General features: G+C 43.1%; 1 protein-coding gene across 1 annotated transcript; it reads right to left on the reverse strand.

Annotated features, from left to right (window-relative positions):
- Positions 1-14,558: 14,558 nt before the first annotated feature.
- NGDN (neuroguidin) lies at positions 14,559-23,053 on the reverse strand. Its single transcript, XM_024556756.4, has 11 exons — positions 22,980-23,053; positions 22,625-22,684; positions 21,932-22,003; positions 17,376-17,513; positions 17,039-17,123; positions 16,899-16,951; positions 16,534-16,654; positions 16,273-16,441; positions 15,382-15,538; positions 15,184-15,241; positions 14,559-14,734 (listed from the first exon to the last, which is right to left on the reverse strand). The coding sequence occupies exons 1-11, from the start codon at positions 23,028-23,030 to the stop codon at positions 14,715-14,717; spliced, it is 984 nt and encodes a 327-aa protein (XP_024412524.2). The 5' UTR covers positions 23,031-23,053; the 3' UTR covers positions 14,559-14,714.
- Positions 23,054-24,058: the final 1,005 nt, after the last annotated feature.

A 24,058-nucleotide genomic window follows, 5' to 3' on the forward strand; every position in this document is an offset into this window, starting at 1 on the left:
ACGCCCGTGGGGGTTGGGGTAGCGGCGGGAGAGACTCCCAGCCTCACAGGAGAGGTCGTTAGAGAGGCCCACAGGGACCTAGGGCGTGCGCAAGCCCACCCACTCGGGCACCAGCACCAGAGGGGCCTGGTTTGATTGTGGGTAGCGGAGTGAAAGATTGAAATCCGGTGGAGAGTGGAGCAGGCGCCATTGCTCCCTCTCGGCCCCTCCCCCACATACAGCGTCACAGTGCAGCTACCAGTGGTACCCTGCCCAGGTGAACACCTAAGGCTCTGCCCCTTTAAGTAACAGACACACCAAGACAAAAAAAAAAAAAAAAAAAGGCCCAAATGACAGAACACTTCAAAGCTCCAGAAGAAATACAACTAAGCGAGGAAGAGATAGCCAACCTATCGGATGCACAGTTCAAAACACTGGTTATCAAGATGCTCACAGAATTGGTTGAATTTGGTCGAAAACCAGATGAAAAAATGAAGCCTATGCTAAGAGAAACAAAGGAAAATGTACAGGGAACCAATAGTGAGGCAAAGGAAACTGGGACTCAAATCAACAGTGTGGACCAGAAGGAAGAAAGAAACATCCAACCACAAAAGAATGAAGAAACAAGAATTCGGAAAAATGAGGAAAGGCTTAGGAACCTCCAGGACATCTTGAAACGTTCCAACATCCGAATTATAGGGGTGCCAGAAGGAGAAGAGGAAGAACAAAAAATTGAAAACTAGTTTGAACAAATAATGAAGGAGAACTTCCCCAGTCTGGCAAAGGAAATAGACTTGCAGGAAGTCCAGGAAGCTCAGAGAGTCCCAAAGAAGCTGGACCCAAGGAGGAACACACCAAGGCACATCATAATTACATTACCCAAGATGAAAGATGAGAGAATCTTAGAAGCAGCAAGAGAAAAGGACACAGTTACGTACAAAGGAGTTCCCATAAGACTGTCAGCTGATTTCTCCAAAGAGACCTTACAGGCAAGAAGGGGCTGGCAAGAAGTATTCCAAGTCTTGAAAGGCAAGGGCCTACATCCAAGATTACTGTATCCAGCAAAGCTGTCATTTAGAATGGAAGGGAAGATAAAGTTCTTCTCAGATAAGGTCAAGTTAAAGAAGATCATCATCACCAAGCCCTTATTATATGAAATGTTAAAGGGAGTTACCTAAGAAAAAGAAGGTAAAAAATATGAACAGTAAAAATGACAGCAAACTCACAGTTATTAACGACCACACCTAAAACAAAAACAAGAGCAAACTAGGCAAACAACTAGAACAGGAACAGAACCATAGAGATGGAGATCATATGGAGGGTTGTCAATAGGGGAGTGGGAGGGGGAGAGGGGGGGGAAAGGTACAGAGAATAAGTAGCACAGATGATAGGTGGAAAATAGACAGGGGGAGGGTAAGAATAGTGTAGGAAATGTAGAAGCCAAAGAACTTACAAGTATGACCCATGGACATGAACTATAGCGGGGGAATGTGGGAGTGAGGGGGGGGAAATGGGACAACTGTAATAGCATGATCAATAAATATATTTTTAAAAAAAAGAATTACTTAAAAAAAAAAAAAGCCTCCTGCTGGCTTCAAACTGGCCAAGCCAGTTTTTTTGGTCTTTTTGGCTGCAGCCAACTCAGGGGGCCTAGCCCACCTCTTCTCTGTTCCAACCAGCACTTGGGCAGCCTCTGGCCCAGCTCTCCAGCGGCCCCCGGACCCAGGTTCAGGCACTCACGCTCCTTCAGTCTATGGGCATACGTGCAGGGTCTTCCGTGGTGTGCACTCTCCCTGGTGCCTCGGATGTGGTCTCAGGCCATCCGAGGTGTGCACTCTCCCCATGCCTCGGATTTGGGCTCCATGCCCCCCACACCCCCATGGGGGCACATGGCAGCCGAGAGGAGGCTGGAGCTGCTGCTGCAGGAGAATTCCCCAAACTGCCCCAGAGTGTCTCTTTTTTTTTTTCTTCACTTTTTCTTTTGAGAAAATCCTCCTGCTCAATCCTGCCACTCCATACAAGAAAGGGCGTGTCGTCCCACACAGCCCACCTCTCCAGCTAGACCAGGGACTGTCTGGGTCGGGGCCCAACACAGCCCAACTCTCAACTCTCCCCAGACAGTACCCACAGTCTCCGTGGATTTACCACTTCGTCCTTATCCCCTCCCTGCAACTTCAAGCAACCAGGTCTCTCTCAGTGCTGCTCAAACCTTGTTTGGCAGGAGAGGGAGCCGTTAATTCGGCTCTCTCCCAGGAGTCCTGGGGCTGCAGTGGTCCTGGTCCCTGTGCTAGTCCCAGGGACCTTTTTGTCCTGAAGCAGTCCCCTTACTGTCTGTTTTTTCAGTGTCCTCTATACTTTTTGAAATATCTCCTATCTTCATAAATGCTGGGGTACTGTTGGCTGTTCACTTTGTTCCTCAGTAGATCGGCTAAGTGTGTCACCCATGTGCAGGGGGAAGTGGACTCAGCTCCCACCTATCTTGCCATTTCAGACTCTGCCTAATTATGATTTAGTCTTAACACTAATCATTATTATTTTTTAAATTACTAATTCTGTGAATTTCAGTCATTAAATTTTAGAGCTGGAAAGGATCCCAAGAGTTCATCTAACTAGGTGCTTCCCAAATCTGGCTGCACAGTAGAATTAGCTAGGAAGCTTTAGAGGGTAAAAAAAAGGCTTTCCAAGGCTCCACTTAGACAGGATTAGAATTTCTTGAGAGGGGGAATCGAATGAGCTCTATTTGTTACAAGCCTTCTATATCTCCACATGGGCTTATACAGACATAGAATACATCTGGGGAAGGGAAATGAGGGACAAAAGTGGAAGGAAATCTCATTGTATTCCCTTTGTAGTGTTTAAAATTTTCACCTATTCAAAAATAAACCCTTTTAAGAAATTAAATAATAGTAAGCTCCTTAAGGTGGATCTAATGCAGCCAATCCACAGACCAGAATGAGGGGGTCCTCATCCTTTGCTCCAGAAATTCCACTTCAGAAAATTATGAAGATTTCTGTATAAAGATGTAGGTAACCATCATAGAAGAAAAAACAGCAACAAAAAGCCTGGTAACATCTTAAATGTCTAACAGAAAAATGGTTTTACAAATTATGGTATATCCATAATGAAATATCACATGCTCATTTTAAAAAAAATTTTATTTATTTTTAGAGCGAGAGAAAGGGAGGGAGAAAGAGAGGGAAAGAAACATCATTGTGCAGGAGAGATACATCCATTGGTTGCCTCTTACCTGTCCCCAGTGGGGCACCTGGCCTGCAACCCAGGCATGTGCCCTGACTGAGAACTGAACTAGCGAACTTTCGGTTCACAGGCCAGCACTCAATCCACTGAGTCACACCAGCCAGGGCTCACGTGTTCATTTTTTTTTTATCTGATTTTTTAATAGCATAGGAAAATGCGACACAAAGTTAAGTGAACAAAACAGGACATGAATGTATGAATGGCCTAATCATAATTTTGGAGTGGGAAGATGATGGAAAATGGCTATAAAAAAGTGAAAGGAGCCTTGGCAGATATGGCTCAGTTGGTTAGGTATTGTCCCACAGGCGAAGGTCGCCGGTTCAATTCCTGATCAGAGCACATGCGTGGGTTGCAGGTTTGGTCCCCGGTCCCCTGGTGGGTCCTGTACTAGAGGCAACCGATCAATGTTTCTCTCTCATATCAATGTTTCTCTCCCTCTCCTTCTCCTTCCCTTTCCCTCTCTCTAAAAATATAAATAAATTTAAAAAGTGAAAGGAGGCCTGGCTGGTGTGGCTCAGTGGATTGAGTGCTGGCCTGTGAACCAAAGGGTCACTGGCTCAATTCCCAGTCAGGGCACATGCCTGGGTTGCAGGCCAGGTCCTCAATTGGGAGTGCATGAGAGGCAACCACACACTGATGTTTCTCTCCCTCTCTTTCTCCCTTCCTTTCCCCCTCTCTAAAAATACATAAGTATAATCTTAAAATAAAATAAATAAAAAACGTTAAAGGAAATACATTTAAAAACAAGCCTGTGACCTTTTCTCTACACTCTACTCCCTCTCCTCAGCCCTGGCCCCTCTTTAGAAACTGGCATCAAATCCCACTGAGGAGCCTAAGCACCATTATCCTGTCTAGTGACCATCCTCACTCACCACATAATTATCTTGCGCTCCATCATGCTTGTTGTAATTTTAAAAAATAGAAGGAAGCTCCCTTCAGAGAACAAATATTTGCCATAATTAGGAATGTCACAGATTCTAAAGCAACATTTATTCCCTGATAAATAGCTGTATGTCAATCAACACAGCTGTATAGTTGCAAGCACCTAAAGCTTTGGGCTAGTGAAATGTATAACTCAGTCTAAAGAAGTGGTTTCTACCTTTAAAGAGCTACAATCTCCGTGGACAGACAGGACACATGCATAAGAGAGAGTAAGTAATACTGTAAGAGGACACAAAAGCAGTACAGGCAGTAGGTGCTAAAGAAGTTCATGCACATTTGCACACATATACACAGTTGCTGCACTTTATTGAATACATCTTTTTTCCCCTGAATCAAAATATAAACCCCTTAGATGAAGTTCTCTTATTCCTTATTTTTGTATCTAAACCTAATGAATGCCTAGTGTGCCTGACTGATAGTAGGTACTTCAAAAATGTTCTTTAATTAATCATACTCTATGCTCTGCACAGTTAAATGTAATTATTTTTTGAGTGAATTAATATTTCAATATGAATAATAGCAGAGAATGCCATCTAAGTGAATAGTAGTTAGGGGTGTAGACAAGACAGTACTTGCTCCCAGGGTATTTCAGACTGATAAAGGTTGGCAAACGCTGGTGTGGCTGCCATCAAGAGGCTCTGCTAACCTAACAGACTCCTCCCAGATTTCAGTTCTTAGTGGGGGACCAGAAGGGGAGAATCTAGATTTGTGCTGAATGTCGTCTTCTTTTCTTTTCAGAGGAGAAAAGCAATGACAAGCAAGCTGTCCCTCTTTTTTTCAGTGACCTTAAGTAAAAACGTGGTGCCAGCATTACCCTTGTCAAATCACACCCCAACTTCCCTTCTGCTCCATATATAACTCTGACCGTTCTCTGGTCTCCTCATCCTTTAGTCAAGGACGGAAGCCATGCTAGCCATCACAAAGGCACCTTTCTCAAGTCCTGGCTAGGACTCAGTGCTCCAAACCTCCCGGGGCAGTAATTATCTAATTTGAAGAGAAGATTCATCCCTAGAAACTTGGCAGGATCACAAAGAGCAAACTCAAAGTTCACCCTGAATGAAATAAGGAACAGGAATGGAAAAGGAATCCTAAGTTTTCCCATCCTAGATTTTCTTGGTTCTCCAGGACATAGTACATACTTAAGGATTAATATTTGTCTATTTAGAAAAAAAAAAAAAAAACCTTCAAAGTTCATCATTTCCCCTAGCTTTGGGCAAACTTTAACCATTCTAGACAGATAAGAATTTATTTCCCAAAGAGTTCCTCCAATACAGCATGCCACGGCCTTGCAAGGAGGAAGTTCTCCTTTAATTCTAACCTAAGGCACCGCTATTAAAATTGAGATTTATTTCTTTAGAAGACATTTAAGGCAGCAAGTTAGCATCCTCTGTATCATTTCTCAGGCTATTCATGCACGCTAATGTTGGGGAGACCCACAGCTCTACCTCTAATCTTTAGAGGCTCAAAGACACTTTCATTTCTCCAATGTTAATGTCTAATTATTTTCCTTTTTAATAGATTCCACTCTCCATGACTTCCATTCTGTCTCTTCATGCCTCTCTCAGGTTTCTTTCCACTCTTAGAGTAGCCTTTCCTCATCAACCTTTTATTCCTCTTTCCTCTACATTCCCATCCCTAAATCTCCTATTCTAAATGGACAGAGCCTTGCTTTACCACCCCCTACTTTTCTGACCTCGTATTCTTCCCTGTAGGAATGTTTAATTAGCATGTGGGATTTAATTAATTCAGCAGCTAATTAAAAATGGGAGAGGAAGGGTAGAAGAGGAGGAGGGTGGGAGAGCTCGTTCGCCTCAGTGCAGAAGGCACCACAGATGGTTCTGGGTTGGCTGGCACCATGCCACCACCCTCCAACCCCCCTCCACCCAACAGCACACACAGTGAGGGGGAGGGGCAAAAGTGAGGGGCATAGACTGGCAGAGCCACTAGGCAGACTCATTCAGTCCTGCCGCTGCTTCGTACTGGGAAGACAGGAGAGGGCACACGAGAAAGGGAGAGAGAAACATGACAGACACACATTCAGGAAGAGCAAAAGAAGCAGGCGTTGGAACCAAATGACACCTCTCTTCTTCAACACTGGAATAAGTGAAGAGTGTCTTCATCCCAAAAGCAAGCCAACATCTTGGCGTTCCCTGGCTCCCAAGGACCACTGAAAATAAGATGGGAAAAGATAGCCACTGATCCTCTGGAAAAAAAAGTGATAGCTTACTCTGACCACCAGGGACCCATTCTGCAGCCATTCTTCCCATACCACGCTGCTTCCTCAGCATGAGCAGGAAAGAGTGCTACTGAAAATGAAAGATGGGGAGTGGCAGGAGTGGGCACAGATGGGCGACGGTGAGCAAGTAGACAAGAGGAGACTTAAAGGAAGAGGAATGAAGGCAGTACATGAGAAGGGAAGGGAGCAGTGGGAGAAGGTGAAGGAGAAGAAATAAATAATGGAGAAAGAAGAGGAGAAGTCAGGGGCACAGCCATGCTTTGTTTGCCAAGATGGATAAAGAGGGCCGGAGTGTCTGTGCAGAGGACTTCCACATACTGACCCCGCCCAGCCTAGGCCAGGCACAAGGGGAATGGCAGCACTGCAGGGAGGGGGCAGGAGCAGATCCTTCGGAGGGTCAACCAAAGTGCCGGAGACAGGGAATGCATCCTGCAGCACCTTCCTAAATACTGGATATTTCTGCCAAACCAGGAATTTACCAAAAGCAATGGAGAAAAACTTCCAAATGAACAGAAAAGGAGGCTAGGATGACAGGAGGCTGCAGAATCCACTTCCAGGAGTTCCAGCAGGGAGATAGGTGAGGAATGGGATTTTCAGCAGCACCCAGCTGGCGCTGTAAGGGTGTCAGCTGATACTGAGGGAAATATTCCATGCAGGCAATGATTGATTTGAGGATCTGAGGGATGAGAAAGAGAGGAAAAGCTGGGTTTCAGAAAACACCTCTTGGGTGGCAGGCACGTAGGAAGCTTTGGAGCTAATAGCCTTGGGAGGGGATAAAGGAAAGTAAAAAGGAAGTCTGCCATCAGTGATAGATTACATAAGACTTGACTGAAAGAAACTGAGGAGGGTATGAAGCCAAATGAAGCTTTTCTGGTGTTAACTGCCATAGAGCTGAATGCAATGGCAGACAAATGTCATCGTAGCAAAGAGACAGGGTTTTCCTAGCTAGGAATTCTGATTTGATCTCTTTACCACCTCAGGCTTCCTGCAAGAGCTAGCAGTGAGTGAATCAAAACTGGGAGAGAGGAAGTGGAAACTCAGTGGCTTTTTATTCTGCAGAGCTCACCTGTGGGGCTAAAGCCAAGGCTGGCAGATGAGACAAAGCAGTTCTCAGGGTAAGTTGCTACAGACTCGGTCAGAGTGGAAATATATGAATGCTTTCTGAGTTTATTTTCTAGTCTAGGTTTCAATTAACAATAAAAACTGTAAGAACATTTATTAATATAGCCACAATGATAGCTTTACATTAGAAATTCTATAAGATTTAAGATTATCGGCGCTAATAGGAGGTAATAGGTGGTCCAGAGAGCCTTTGTTAATTTTAGTGGTCCTAAAGACTGGAGTTAAGTTACAAATGAGCAGAGTCCAGAGTTTCCAGTATCCAGCCCAAGATATTTTTGAGGTAAAAAAGCTTAGGGGAAGGGGTATATTAGTATATTAGTTAGCAGTAAGGTCAAATCAAATCTGAAATGGAAAATAGAAGCCAGGGCTTTGGAAATCCCCTACCTTGGCACTGTCTCGGCACCTCCAGCAGGCTGGACTGTGTGATACCCGAGGGGAATGCCAGCCTCTTTTCGGTGAGCCCAGTACCTCATCTGGCCGTGCACCCCCCACCCACCGTGGATGCTCTCCTTCGGCAGCCCTGCTGAGGCTGGCTTAGACATAGAACCTGACCTGCTGGGGGGCGAAATGGGAACAATGGTTTCCAGGGGATAGTCAACAAAAAGTCTAGATGTCCAAGAGGATATAGGTTCTAATGCCTACTTTGCTAATGGTTTATCTGTACAGTTTTGGATAAACACTTCCCTCATAGGGCCTGAGTGGAAAAAAAACAAAAATCAACCAATTTTAGCTATAGCACCATAGCACCCAGCAAAGAAATAGTTACAACGTAATTTATAAGTTTCTTCTGTAGAAAAGTACTAAAGCTGGAAAGCCCTACCACTCACTGCAACAAATATTTATTGACCCTTGCTTTTAAGGGAGGGACCTTAACAGAGACCTGTATCACATGAGTCCATGACCCTAACTAGAGGTCCCTGAATAGGACAAGAGAGGCCTCTAAACAAAGAGGCCACTGGCCCATATGCTTCCCCAATGTACATGCCTTAGGAAGGCAGGAGAGGAAGACAAAACAGAGGTTTCTACAGGCACCCCCAAGGCTCAGATAATAAAATGAAGAGTGTGGTGTTCTAGCCCATTTTTCCCTGTGGCTCTTTCTGGGGCTCTGCTGGGCAGGCCAATTTTGCCTCTCTTCACAATTCGGAAGTCAGCCTTGGCACACACATGCTGGGGAGATGGAAGCCAGACATTAATTTAAGTTAAGGAAAACCTCCTTGTACCAGGGAATGAAGGAAAGAGGCCACACTGTCCATGTTGCAGATAATTCCAAGGCAAAGACTCAGCACTGTTACCCAGGGAGTTACTACGATACTATTATTAATCCATAAAAATAAGTCAGTAAGAGAAAATTAGCCATCCTGGAAATTGATAACTTTACAGTCAACAACACTGCTGAGTAAGCTGAGGGGTTATACTGGTCACTTAATGAGTAATCTCCTGATAAAATTAAGCAAGGTGGGGCCAGGGCTAGGGTAATGGTCTGATGAGTTTGGGCTACATTCTGGAAAGACAAAACAATAAAGGGAGCTATGGCTGAGTGGGACAACCATGTAAACTTGGCCGAGATAAAGGATAGAAGGGAGTAACAGACGGAGGAGGCAGGCTGTAAGAGGTAACTAAGATCCTGCAGCCAATATTGTGCTCAGTGGTGTCCAGAGAGCCAGGGCGCCCATCACATGCCCTAGCTGCCCTAGCAAGAACCTTCTGAGGACTCAAGAGATCAGCAGCAGGACATTTCATGAGAAACCACAGAACAGGTTTCAGAGCATGGTTTTCCTACTGAGTCTTCAAAATACAGGATAACATAAGCAGAGTAATCCTTAGCAATTGAAACCAAAGTTTTTGGATGAAGCCCTTATTATCTCAATTCTCATGATTCCCTATCTCCCATTTTCCCAGCACGTGGATAAAATTCTATAAATTCAGATAACACAGTGTCCCTTGGCAGCTGAACTCTCACTATCCAAATCCAGGAACTGAATAGATTTGAAGAGCAAAGGATTCCTTTACTTCCCCATCTCCACTCATTTCCCTCACAGTCTCACCATGCTCCTGAACTAGCCCTCAACACTGACCCCCAAGTTCCCCTCATCCTGTTCCCTTCTAGCCCACTCTCACCTACAGCCCCTTTTCATTAGGAGAGTCACCTGAAAGATGCCAAAGGTAGAAGAGATAAAGAAAAACAGTAGGAAAGAGTGTAGATTTTAGATTGGGGTATAAGATGGAAATCCTGCAGAGAGAGGGAGAGAGAGAAATAGAGACAGAGAAAGCAAGAGAGCTGGAGCAGGGGGGAGGGGAAGAAGATGGCACTGCGGAAAAAAGAGCGCCACAAAATTAATTTGAGGAAGGGAACAGTAGAGGAGACGTTGGTGGAATAACAATCAGGTGGTAGAGGGCTGGGGAAAGCGGGTGGGCGCCAGGGCGGGGAGGGAGGAATGGTGTTGGAGAGGAGGATCCTGCACGCAGAGCAGCAGCAGCACCACCTATGGGCATGGTGAAGGGTTACAGACAGCAACAAAAGAGACTTCCACCTGGGCACGGGAGTCTGGGGTGCAAGTGGGGAGGGAAAAGCCACAGCTTGTGCCCTTCAAACCCCTCAGTAACACAACACACAGGCTAGAACAATAAATTCTATATGGTTCTCCTGGGAGGAGAGGGACTTAACAAGGTGTGGGAAGGAGGACAGAGAACTCCTGGCTTTTTCCATTCCAAAGGGTTTTCCCCTTCAGAATTCAGGCAGCAGAAAGGAAAAGGGTATGAAGAGGAGAAATGCCAAGTTCATGGAATGTGTGCACCTGCTTCTCCTTTCATTAGCTTGAGAAAGGATTTCATCTTTATTTCCAAGTGATTTCCTTTCCCCACTGGATGTGGGAGTACAGCTCCCTCCCTGGAGCATGGATGCCCCTTTCAGCTGCTTCCTCCCAGCATAGCCTTGCAACTCTTAACCATCATTAGAAACCTCCAGGGAGCCACCAAGCTCCAAGAAGGAAAGGAAAGGGAAGGGTCCCCCCTCCCCCCCAGTCAAACAGACCTGGGGGTGGGAGGAGTAGGGTGGAATAAGAGAATGCAAAATGCTCTGCAGAAGGGAGGGGAGAGAGAAATGTGATCAGTGGTATTTGTTGTGCTTCCAAGGAGGAAGGATCCTTCACATTTTTAATAATAATAAATACATGAGGACAGATTTGCCAGCATTGCTCTGGCTCCTTGGCAGTGTGGGGGAGGGGAGCCAATGCAGCTGCAGCACAGACCAGTATCTCCCCTCCCCTCCCCCACTACATAAGCTCAGTACTGCAGCAGCCTCCCACTCCCCCTCCCACCGCAGTCCTCCCCATTACAGCCCACTCCTTCCATGATCCCTTCACACAGCTCTGCCTCTCTCTCCTCCACTTCTCTCCTTCTCTCTGCTCCCCGCAACCTTAGACTCAATTCTTTCAGCACTGGTGCTCATTTAATACAGTCTTACCCTAACACACAGAAGCCCTAGTACCCACATACTCCCCCAATCCTGAGGCCCCTCCCTCTTTCCTACCATGCCCTTCACAGCTGACAGCAATCTCCCCACTCCAATACCCTCACAGAAGTGATCCAGTACATATCAGCATTTCCTGAATTCCAACAAAAAGGACTGCATTCCCATTTTTACCTCAGCCTCCTTTCTCACAACCTTAAATATAATGGCCATCAAATGTGCTTGTGTTCAGGGGGTGTCAGGGCCTCGGGGCTAGGTGACTACTGACACCTATTGACCCAAATTTGTTCAAGACAGACCTTTAATACACTTCGTACACAGTAATGCTGTTATTTCAAAAGCATCAATAGCTTAAACATGCAAAGGCATGGCTCTTGGGGTTTCTCTGAGACCCTCTGAACAATGAGATCAAAGAAATACAAAAGCAAGACTGGGCAGACAGCCAGCGCAATGATGCCTCTCTCCATGCAGAGGCAGAAAAAGAGGCTGAGCCCAAGGAATGTAAAAGCACCTTTAAGTCTTCTCAAGGGTCTGTGAGCAAAGATGAGTAGGGGACAGTTTTTCTCAATGACTTTTAAAAACTTGTGCATCACAATATGAGTGATGTTACCAATAAAGCAGAAGGCAGGATTTCACTCATTTGCTTCTGTTAAGTTGGCCAAACCCTTGGGTAAGTCTATACACGAATCTGAGGTTTACACACCTAATAGATCCCAGGAAGGATGGGGACACTCGGGACTACTGCTGACACTCACTCGAATCTGTACCAACTAGAACGGGAGCCTGGACAGCTAAACTGAGCTCTGCAACAGGGCAGGTCTATACACACAGCTCTACAGATTGGTTTAGCTGTGTACGTTCACCAACCCAAAACAAGGAATGAGCTTGAACTCTCCATGGTGCTGAAAAAGGACATAATCAGGCCATGCTTTCCTTATAGGCAAAATATAGTTTTCTAATAAGGTATCCATGAAGACTGTGTGAACTCCAGAGAGACATTTATCCAAGCCTTCATAAAATCATAACAAAAGCTTTAGAGGCAAAAACAGGTCTTAGTCAAACCCTCTTCCTTACCCCCTCAGATGAAAATACCAAGGCAGAGATGCTACCTTAACTCGTCCAGAACAAAGCCAAGACTCTTTATCATTACATGAAAAAACTGAACAGGTGCTCAAGTGCACTAATGATAGACATTCCTTCATGAGCACTGGAAATGAATTATCTGTTGTTAGCACTGAACTGAGGAAATCTGACATTCACGTGGTCTGAACGATCAGAACTGAATTTATGAGCAGGAATGAGAAAGAAGGAAAACAATGGCCATAAAGAAGCCCTCAAATCCTAAGTCTCAGCTCCCCTGCTCTACTATAGTGGTTTTCAAACTACATTCTATGGTGTTCTAAAAGTTTCTTGGAGCTCCTCAGAAATCTCGGGGAAAGAGGCCATGAGAGCATGGAGCTGCAGGACCCCTCATTCCCACTTAACAAGAGTAACCTCCCGTATGACTGTTTTACACATTGAAAATCCATGTAAAACTTTATCAACAATATCCTCCAAACATTGATGACTCTGGGGCGAATATTCTAAGATATTATTCAACTTTTTGTTGGAAACCTCTTTCAAATAATGCCTGCCATCTATGGGGGAAGGGATAACAAGATGTCCTGGGATTAAAGGACTGAATTGAATTAATATAAGATCCACGAAAGGAGGGAGGGATTTTTTGTCTGTTCAGTTCACTGCTATACCAAGAGGCCAAAACAGTGTCTGGAATTTGTGGTTTCCTTTTAGGCAAGTCCTGGAATAGAAAAGAACAGCAGGGAGGAGAGAGCTTGAGGTTATAAACTACCCACCAATATTATTTTTTTTAATTCTGAAGACTTTAACTCAGAACACTTGAGGTCCTCCATCCTCCATGTTCCATAAGCACTGGTTGTAACCTTGGTCAAACAACCTAAGTGTCTCAGTTTCTTCATTAATAATACAGAGATGACATATATTTTGTAAGGATTAAGTGTAAAGCACTTAGCTCAGTAGTCAACACAAATTAAGAGCTTAAAGAAATTTTTAAAAGCACCTCCTTTCCCTTGGCAGTTCCTACAATCCAAAAAAATTTTAATAAGTTAGAAGCAAAGGCAATGGTCCTAAGCCAATGTAGTAGTCCTAATGCATTTTTTACTGAACCTCTTGTTCAGTTAGTTCAGCCAGAAAGGGAAAAGAATCTCTAAATCTGTTATTGTGCCTCTTTGCTTAGTTTCACTCAAGGACATAGAAGTATGAGGGCCCTGGGCATGTCAGGCTCTCTCAAAGAACACGGAACTGCCAGGGACGAAGAGAGGACCCAGAAGTAAAGGCATCTTGGTGTCATCCATGAGAAACAGCTTTAGGCTCTTTGGTTTGGAGAGAATCTCAGAGATTGTCTAACACATATATTTTTCAGCTAAGGAAAATCAAAGACCAGAGATGTTAAGTGATTTGCCCAAGATCATAGTTAACAGAAAGCATTACTAGGCTGTCTTCTCACTACTTTCTACCAGGATGCTGCTGACTGAAAACAGACCCCCACCCAATCAAGCAGACCAATAGAAATCCAAATTCATAGGAACCAGAACCAATAAGGTTTTAGTGAAGCAATGACCCAAATTATATCCCTCTTCATGACACTACCCAGGAAGGTCAGACTTCAAAATCAGGTGTTCATGCCCAAGCCCTTAAAACCCCAAAGATTCCTCAGCTTCTCTCTTCACTAAATCCCTCTTTTTACTTTCTGTATTATCCAAGGCCTGAGGGATCTCTCACTAACAGGCCATTCTTTGAAGAGAACAGAAGATCTCAGGTATGTAACTCCCACCAGTCTCCAGACTTGGGAAGACATTTCTGTGAGAATTTCACTCTTTTGGTCTTTAAAACCTAGGAACTTGCTTTCTGCCTGCTTGCTGGAATTCTTCTGCAAGCTCTTTGTAAAAGGGCTGGTCTTTACTGACTGGTAAACTGAGGCCTTAGTTGAAAGAGGGTCAAAGAGGCTAAAAAACACAACATTAGACTGCCTCTTCACACTCCAGTCTTCTCACTCACTCTCTCCAGATAAACTCTAACTCTCAATAGGTAAGCTAAGATCAGTCCTGTTCATGCTATTTTAGAAAGAAAAAGAAAAAAACATTCAAAGAAGTGGTGACAAGAGTTAACTCTCACTGATGAGGGAAGGTTCTAGCTTGCTTTTGATTAGTCAAGAACCAATCGAACTTTTCTGAACCACAAACGCCACCTGGTGACCAGCAAGATTATAAAACTTAAAGTCCATGTATTTCAGATTATCTGTATTTTAATAAATCATACAGGAATTTGGGACAATGTGAGTTGGAAGAGTTGATTATCTTACTCTAATCTCTCATTTTTTTGGTTAAATAACCAATTTCTAGTTTCCATTATCAAAGAAAACTATATAAAGCCAAACTTGTCCCACTCCCCCCAAAATCTCACCTTTCCCTTTTATCACCCTCTCACCTAAAACACTCCCCACAAAGCAACTGAGTCACACATGTGCAAAAGGGCTTCAATTTGTAAGTACAATAAATTTTATTAATAAAGGGCTTTCCACACATCCACAGCAAACAATTAATAAATTCCAAGGGAAAAGAAAAACTGCATACAGTGAAACTACAAGTATCCCAGGATGACAAAACAATATATAAACATGTACACCCATAATCACCGCTGCCTCCGAAAACCTGAAAGGAAGGGAAACCGAGAATGAGGCAAAGGACAGTTGGGGAAGCTGAAGGGACAGAACAAAAAGACATCTAGAAAGAAGGGCTCAGCATAGGGTGGTCCCCTATGCTCTACTCTGTATCATCCCAGGACAAAAGACTAGAGGTAGGAAGAAACTGAAATGGGATAATGGTTCCGTCAAGTGACACTTTTATAGCTCTACTTAGGGAAGCCTGAACAGGAGTTGTGGGACCTTAGAGAAAGAATCCAAAAATCTCTTTTGTCAATGATGCTGATTTTGAGCTTGGGAAAGAAGAAAAATAAAAGCCCACCTCTAAAGAGATTAATGCCCAACATGGAAGAGATATAATAGTGGCGGTAAGACCCAGGATGGCAAATCCAAAGCTGACATCCCAATTCATACTCTGCCCGCTGCACTTGGTCACCTAAGTCTGAGCCATTTACTGACCTTTTTTCTTCCAACCTTTCTTAGGTATCTTCTTCCGCTTCTTAACAGGGTTCTGATCCTGGAGACAGATGGAAAAGTGAGGGAATAGCAGTGTGCTTGCATGCTAGTGTCCCTTCCCAAGTTCCCATGGTAAGAAGCCCCGCATACTTTTGGCTAAAAGCATGGAGGTCACCCCCCACCACTGTATCACAACCTCACCTCATCAAGAGGAGGGGTTCCTCCTGTCAAAGCACTGATGTCACTGAAGTGTGTGAGAGAATGAAGTTGTGAGCTCATGACACTTGCTCGTTTTCTCCGTCCTTTCTCTCGCTTACTGACATTTAAACGCACCATCATGCTCTCCTCATAGTTAATCCTGCCAAAGAAAGAGACACTGTTTCCAGCATGCTCAGTCCATAAGACATTTACTGGGCCCAGACATTTACTCACCCCTTATTCAGACAGTTCTCAAGAAATTTCATAGCAGGGAAATATAGTATCTAGTAAGGACATACCCAATGCTCACTACTGAGCTTCCTCAAAGAAATGTCCTTTGTGCTAGAACTTGCCTCCTCCCTAGAGATGACAGCCCAACCATAGAAGTATTTAAACTACTATATCAGAAAATCCTTGTATTTCAGATCCATAAACAGCATTAGCTACATGGGCCGTTTCACTCAAACCTGTCAACTGGGCAGTGTCAATGAGTTTGTATTTAAATTACAATCACTTTTCTACTCCTCTTTCTTGAACTTATCTAACACTCTCAATGCCATTATTAAAAACCTGCTTTTATTGCCTTCTGAACAAAAGTGAGAGCTGTGACAATGAAATACAGAATGTTAAAGCCCTACAAGGTGGAACTCCCTGTATTTCTCTTCACACAGCATTCGCTCAGCCTAAACAGCTGGGGTGGGGGATTGGATTTTTTCCCTAGTTCTTATTCTGTACTTCAAACCCCTAATTCTTAGAAACTGCTCTCCCAAGTTTTCCACTCCATTTTCTATATAATGTGGGCTCTCTTGGTACCAGACTCAATCACATTCATCCAAAGCACGAGGACAGGTCTTTACAGCCTAGAAAACAATGTCTAATTGCAAGGACTCAGACCTGTGTTGATCCTCCTGACTCTGGCGAGTAACATGAGGATGCCAGGCATCACGGATTTCCTCTGGAGCATCTGAGTACTGCTCCTTAAGTTCACGAATGACAGAGCTGCTCAACGCTCGCCTCTTGGCTCGTTCTAGACGCTTCTTTTCCCGCTCAGCCTCTGTTTCATCTATGTGGTAAGATTTAGCAAGGGTTATCCCAGAACAGAGAAGAGAAGAGAAACACAATTCACACAGAGTGGGTAGTAGCCACAGTTCATACCATAATGTACTGGAACCAAGCGTGGTGGAACATATTTCTTAACTGCTCCATTTGCAGATTTCTTCCCTGAAGCTCCAGACTGGCCTTTCTCTGCTTCATCTTCCTCATCCTCAGAGCTCAACTACAAAAAGAATATAATGTCCACAAACTTAGGAAGTGTTAGTTGGATAGGGGATTAGAAAATCCAAAGCTGGTGTAACCTGGGGAGGCGGACATATAAACAAAAGTGAGAAGGGGGATTCTCATACTCAATACTCTAAGGCTGGGATCAACAGTAATAAGGGAATCCCAGGAGTAACACGATCGCCACAAGGCTCATTCAGGCTTAGATTACTCAGGAAAGTCAGGGTAACACGACCCCTTACCTTGCTCATCATATTGCTGGGATGAGGCTTAAAACGGAGTGGGTCATTCTCACCTGAAACATTAAAAAAGCCAAAATTTTTTTACAAGATTTGGGACTTTATGATAGACCCAACATAACCTTACAGGTTCCCCCACTTACTGAGGCTGCCTGTCACTGCAGTCTTGACCAGTTTGTCAATTTGATACTTCAGTTTTTGGTCCAAGGGACGAAGTTTTTCCAAAACCTGTAACATGGTTAAAAAAGGATCACACTCCCTTCCCAAAGTTAAGCACGTACCAGAGTCCCTATATTAAGTTGCCAAATAAAGCACTTAAAATATGCACAAACTAGAACAAATGAAGAGAAAAAAAATGCTGTTTTTCATTTGGTTTCCTCACTTAAACATAGTATCCACTTAAATGATAGCTATTGTGTGCTAGTCCTGGAGTTCAGGATTTGGGAACCCAGAACTCTTAAGATGCCAAATGCTTCACACCGTACGAATCTCCACCAGTCTCAGAACTGCAGCATGTCCCTGAAGAGACCCTCCTGAGGCTTTGTCCAGGATGAGATGACTCAAATCCATAAGGTACATGAGCAGCAGCTGGTCTTTCACTTCCAAAAGGCTGAGACCCTGAGTTGAATAAAACAGTAAAAGATGCAAAGTCAGTTTTAGCCAGAGAATCAGGGGGAGAGCCTAGGGCAAAGAGGGTAATTTTTTCCAAGTTCAGGTTTTCCCCCATCAATTCATATAAGGTATCTGGAGAGGTTTTAAGGCAGTGGCTGTACCTAAAATGGCCACAGAGAAATTATACTAACATGAGAGACGCAAACCTCAGAGCACTACCGAAACACAACAAGCATAAGAAAATCAATAAAGCATCCCCCCAAATGACTGTACACAGATTTCTTAACCTCAGAGGTAACATTTGGGGACACAGATAATATGTGGAGCGCTGTCCAGGCACTAGAGGATGTTCAGCAGTATCACTGGTCTCTCTTTGCTGATGCCAAACTTGTAACAATCAAAAATGTCTCCAGAGTCCTGGTGTGACCTGTACCAGCCACGGAAGCCACCAGGATGATGCTGGGATATCCCATAAGCCAGAAAATGGTTTGGTGTCAACGTTTACCTAGTAGCTGGCAGGAATCTGAAGAAGCCCACCCAGGATCATTCCATGGACCGGGATCTAGTGTTAGGTACAAGGGCAGGCCCACTGTGCCCCACCAGCTCCTTGCTTTGCATCAGGTGAATGTGGTAAGCTCCCAGAAGACAAACACTTTATTTTAAAGATCACTGACTGGCACCTGGAGATGTTGTTTATTGGAAAGGACATCTACTAAAAGGCACAATCCAACCTCGCTGAAAAGGATCTTATCAGTATCTAACCACGAATGGACATCTACCTCTGTCTGTGAATGTCAAAGACTCTTCGAGGATAAGGAGCCACTAACACCAAAGGTAGACAGCTATCCCAAAACACTGACAAGGCATACACATCTACAGATTGATAATGAACTCAGAAACCATTCTGTTTGATTGGCTTTACCTGTCCGCTAATGATATTAGTCATAATAATAGTTAAGACTTGTTCTTTGGGTTTTTCCATATAGTTCAACTGTTTGATTACTGAACACGTATGAGATATCTGTTAATACCCTTCATGACTCATGTAAATGTTATACTAAATGCCAAATACAGAAAGATGAGAAGGCAAAACTCAGATCATGATACTTCATGGGATAGAAATGATCCAGAGAGCTTTTTTCACAATAAAGACCATAAGACCTCATTGCCTTCCATTTACCTGCCTTTCCCTTTTCTGGGAAAAATTCCACCTTGACTCAGATCCCGTGATTACCGTACTGCCCCATCCCCAGTGGTTAACAAGATGTCAATACTGACACTTCCTAGGAATGAGCCTTCCCAGTGCTTTGAGACTATGCTACCCAACCAAAGGGTTGGTCATCAATGCATCCTTTGGATTGAATTATGACCAAAAGGAAGAACTGTGGAGAAAAAAAGAGGTTATATGAAAAGGAACCTCACAGGGTGATCTGATCATAAATTCCTAACTGGGCGGGTCATGATGGGCGGTCACAACCTATGCTTGTAACTTCTTTAGTGAAAGGTTTTAAGGCAGCCCTGCCCACTGTTCTTATGCATAGAGTTTAACACACCTTTGAAATGCTAGAAGTGGGGCATTAACCCTCCAGACAGCACACAATCTTATTAACTGTCTTATAATGCAATCCCTGCCTCCCTTTCTCCAATCTTCCTTATACCCCCTCCTTAATTTCAAATGTATAGAAGAAACTGCAAAACTTACTCTTGGGGGCATTTGAGATCTCGTTCCATAGCTTATGTCATTAGTTTGGCTCAAATAAATTCTTATAAATTTTTTTAAAATGTCTCCATATACTGCTGAATTCTAAGCTAACTTAATCAAAATAATTATTGATTTTATCCCCACACAATGGAATTATATGATATAGGTAAAAACAATGATTTATACATACTGACATGATGCCTATCATACTAACTTAATTCCATGTCAACACACTCTCCACACTATGTAGAGAGTGTGTATAATAGGGTTTCAACTAAAGATGGGGGGTATGATGTACACACACTTTATACGTATGGAAATATGTCTAGAAAATAAAACCCAATTAACAACTGCTACCCCTGGAGATCAAAATGAGAAAAAAGAATAAATGGAGTGCTTGTACTGTGACGCTGTTTTTCCATCAAACATATATTACTTTTATAATCAAAGAAATTTTCAAATAATGCACACTAGCGGTTATCTCAGAACAGTAGTTATATTGGTTTTTAGTTTTCTTCTTTGTGTTTTTACATATCTTCTAAACTTCCTAAAATTAAAAAAGAAAAAAACCTTGCTAAAATTAAAAGCTTATTATAAAAAAAAAAGCTTATTATATTTACAGGCATAAAATTAAGCAAACATACGTAAGTTTATTCTTTCAAATAAAAGATAGTAATATATATGAGCACTGACGAGTTATAATATATATATACACACACACAAATATATATATACACATGTATATGTGTGTGTGTGTGTGTATATATATACAAATATATATATACACTGTCCTTTTTTAAGGACATATATACCTTTTTTTAAGGACTCACTGTTGCACAAAATGAAACAAAGAAAGTCCACAGACCTGGGAAGACCAATGTCAGACAGGCTGAATACTCTGCCCGAGATTACATGGTAATAAGAATGGAGCTGGGATTCAAACTCAGTCTTACACCTTAGGTATCAGACTCTAATACCTAAGCCTCAGATATCTTTAAATTAACAAGATAAGCTCTTAAGATCAGTACTAGTGTAGTATAGGAGGATAAGCAAAGGAATTAAAGACAGACTGAGTTAAGTTTTAAATTAGGTATTTAGTCACATATTGGGTAAGTTATTAACCTTCTAACATCAGTCTCCTCATCTGTATTATGAACAGTATTTCCTTCCCATGTCAAAGAGTAATTATGAGGCTCAAACTAAGATAACACGAAAGCACTTTGTAAAAGCTAGCCAATCTGTTCAATGAAGAAACAAATATATAATGAACTAAGACACAAGCTGGCAGCCTCTCTCAAAAAGACATTATAATAGAGCAAAGCATGGTACCTAGAATAAAGATAGCCAAGAATTTGAGAAGTAGGCTCTTCTGACATGCTTGGGCACTGTCAAGTACAAACTGGGTGACAAGCCCATGAGAGAAACACAAAGAAGGAAGAAAAAGCAAAGACTGGAGAAAAATCAGAAAATACAAAAATAGACAGGAACAAAGTTTAATTACAAGAAAGAAAAGGCAAAGAGAATATATTAAAAATGTTATTAGCTATCTTTCTAAAGCACAAAACTGCTTTCTAAAGCATAAATCCCATTTTTAAAAATCCTTCAAGGATTCTTATTATCCCAACATCATAATTTTCATTCTTTTGTTGACCTATGGAATGTTTTGCTTAAATAACATCTTAGGACAAAAGCTCAATATGTAAAACAGGTAACACCAGATTTTCCAGTTCAAGCCAAGTAGGAGGGATCCAGAATCCTGTTTGTTCTGACCATACTCAATGACCTCTGAGAAGGTTCTACAAAACCTTAATTTATTAACTACTCTATTTCTCTTTTTTTAATATATTTATTGATTATGCTATTACAGTTGTCCCATTCCCCCCAACTCCACTCCATCCTGCCCACCCCCTCCCTCCCACATTCCCCCCCTATAGTTCATGTCCATGGGTCATACTTGTAAGTTCTTTGGCTTCTACATTTCCTATACTATTCTTACCCTCCCCCTGTCTATTTTCCACCTATCATCTATGCTACTTATTCTCTGAACTACTCTATTTCAATTTTACGATGCACATTGTTGTCATATTTTCACATCTTTGAAATCAGGATGCATCTTTTAGTCAATGGTATCTTAGCATTATGTCATAGACTAACAGGCAACATTTTTTCTTAGTACTGTATGTAGAAAGTGAATGGTATGTCCTCAGTTAAAAGCATCTCACATTAGATAAAATACAGCAGTTAATTTCTCAGTTGACAAGACTTTTCAGACTTTACCAGTCTTATTTCCTACCCCTAACACACATGCACACACACATACAATGTAGATCCAACCACACTAAAGAACTTATCTTCTTTCCCAGAACATCCCCATGCTTTCAGGCCTTTGTGCCTTCGCACATCTGTTTCTTTCTGTACCTCTGATGCCTATTTATTCCACACAATCCTGTTACCTCTTCTGAGAAGTCTTCCCTGACTTCCTCTGCCTCTCTGACAATTGTTTAATCTCTCTCCATGGCTTGTACAGTACAGTGACATGGCTGCTACTGCTTATATCTACTTCTTTGATCTGTCTTACTCACTAGACTTCAGCGCAAAAACTGGGTTTTTTTCATCTTTAAAGTTTCAACACTTAGGACATACAGACACTCAATAAACCAATCATGAAAGAGTTGTTGAGAACATCGAGTCAGGGGATGCTTCCTCTTCATCTATGTCTTACCTTCCTTGTAGGATAGGCTCTAGCTTGAACTTTTTTTGTCAGGGCTTGAACGTGGGCAGCTACAGCCATTACCTGAAATTAGTCCAAATAAAACAGCTGACTAGAATACATCATGATCTCTGTGAGCTGGGAAGGGCAAAAGCTAAACAATGCCACCTAAAAATTATCTTAAACATCGTCCAACATACAATTCTATCTTCTTTTTAGTTCTGGGAAATAATAGAGATATGGTTTCCAATACTTCTTCAAAAGGTAGAAAAGGCTTCCGTCTCTTCTTAAAGCTAAAGAAACCACCTTAGCAAACCCTTGGGGTGGAGATGGGGACTGGGACAGTGGTGATGGGCTGTAACTCTATCTGTACTGGTTGAACTTACAACGCATAAAACTATATAAACATCAATTAGCTGGGCGTGCAAAGGGCAGATCACATCACCTTTCCCAGTATCAGCTTCCTTAGCTTTAAATATAAAGAAAATTGATTCAGAAAATTTCTTTCTTGAATCTTCTGCATTCCTATGGATGCAAAAATCAATTACTTTTCATTCTAACCTGAAAAGTTCTTCATCAAATCATTTTGCTCTTAATGGTATTGGATAGCATTCAAATATATGCCCCCAAATCACCAAAGTTTGGAGGTGTGGCACACAAAGTCAACCCATGATTAATCTATTCCAAAGGGGTGACACTACTCACCTGCTCCTGGAGGTTGTTCAAAAGCGCCACGGCACTTGACAGGTCTGACTCCAGCACTTCCTACAGGTGGCAGAGTAAAGAAAAACCATTCCTTCCTCAAGATTATGAGATGGAAAAGCCCCCACTTTCCTTCAGACACCCTGACTTCCGGCCTTCCCACCCCTGTTCACAGGCATCCTCGCCTTCTAGCGGGCCAGCCCCTCAAAGGATACTGAATAGTAGCGGTAACTCCAGCCCCGTCTCCCTACTGCTACTTTTCCCCGCGCTGTGCCAAGGAGATTGACGCTAATAATGTGCCTGAGCCACTTAGGGTAAAGGAAACGTCCAAGATAGCAACTCGAGAAAGATAACACACCACACTCGCCGGAGACGCCATCTTCACAAGGCCCGCCTCTTCCGGAGCCATATTTCCTGGTCGAAAGGTTGATGGACAGCCAGCGCTTCAAATCTAAGCCAATAGGAATGGGGATGTCTCACTTCCGCCTCTAATAGGATGTAGAAGAAGAGGGACAGGGTCCAGCCAATGGAATAGAAGACCTGGTTAAATCCGTCAGATCTAGGCGGAGACCTAAATGACGTAAAGATGCTCTGGGGAAAAAAAGCATATGATTAGTAAATTGAGTAGAATGATTGAAGCCGAACCAATAAAAACTGGGAAAATGATTGATTGACATTTAGAGAGGCCCAATGGAGAAAAGGAGTTAGCGGAGGTAACTGAGAGCGTATTGGCTTCCGGATGCCGCCTATCCCAGAGTCTTTTCACGATACTTCCCGTGCGGGGCCTGAACCGGCCTGTAGATGGCAGGCCTCCGCGTAACTTTGAGAAAGTAGCGACTTTGTGCAGCTGCCCTCGGGGGCTGGCGGTCCGCCTCAGGCCGCGCGAGATTGCTCACAGACTCCAACGCCTGCAATCTGATGCAATTTTGTGAGCGTAGTTCTGTGTGACCACAGAGAAGTCACTCGGTCAATGAGCTTTGTCAATGTGCAAATAAGAAAGTTGGCCCAGAGAAGTTCCGGGTTTAGAGGCAGAAAACCAGGACACTCGCCCTCATCGTGCACACAAGAGGGGCGCTACGGAAAACCCCCCAAATGCTGCCCCAACACTCCGCACTCCTATTAGTTTGGGGACATGAAAGCGCATACATTTTACAAATAAGGAAGACGGTCCAGATTTATGTGACTTGCCCCTGGTCATACAGGTTGGCAGCAGAACTTGGTTCAAACCCAGCCTGTACATATTTCATTATGCCCTTCTTCAAATTTTCTCAATACTCTAAAATGTGGCAGTCCACTCCTGCTTCTCACAGGTAAAGTAAGTTGAATGGGTGTTCATTGTTTCCCTCGTCTGCCTTGGGAAATAAGCACTGCAAGGGCAAATGATGGTCTTGAATTCATCTTGGCATCTGCGCAGTGGACCTCTGACCAGAAATCAGC

This window comes from Desmodus rotundus, chromosome 7 (assembly GCF_022682495.2).
Source record: "Desmodus rotundus isolate HL8 chromosome 7, HLdesRot8A.1, whole genome shotgun sequence".
Lineage (NCBI taxonomy): Eukaryota > Metazoa > Chordata > Mammalia > Chiroptera > Phyllostomidae > Desmodus > Desmodus rotundus.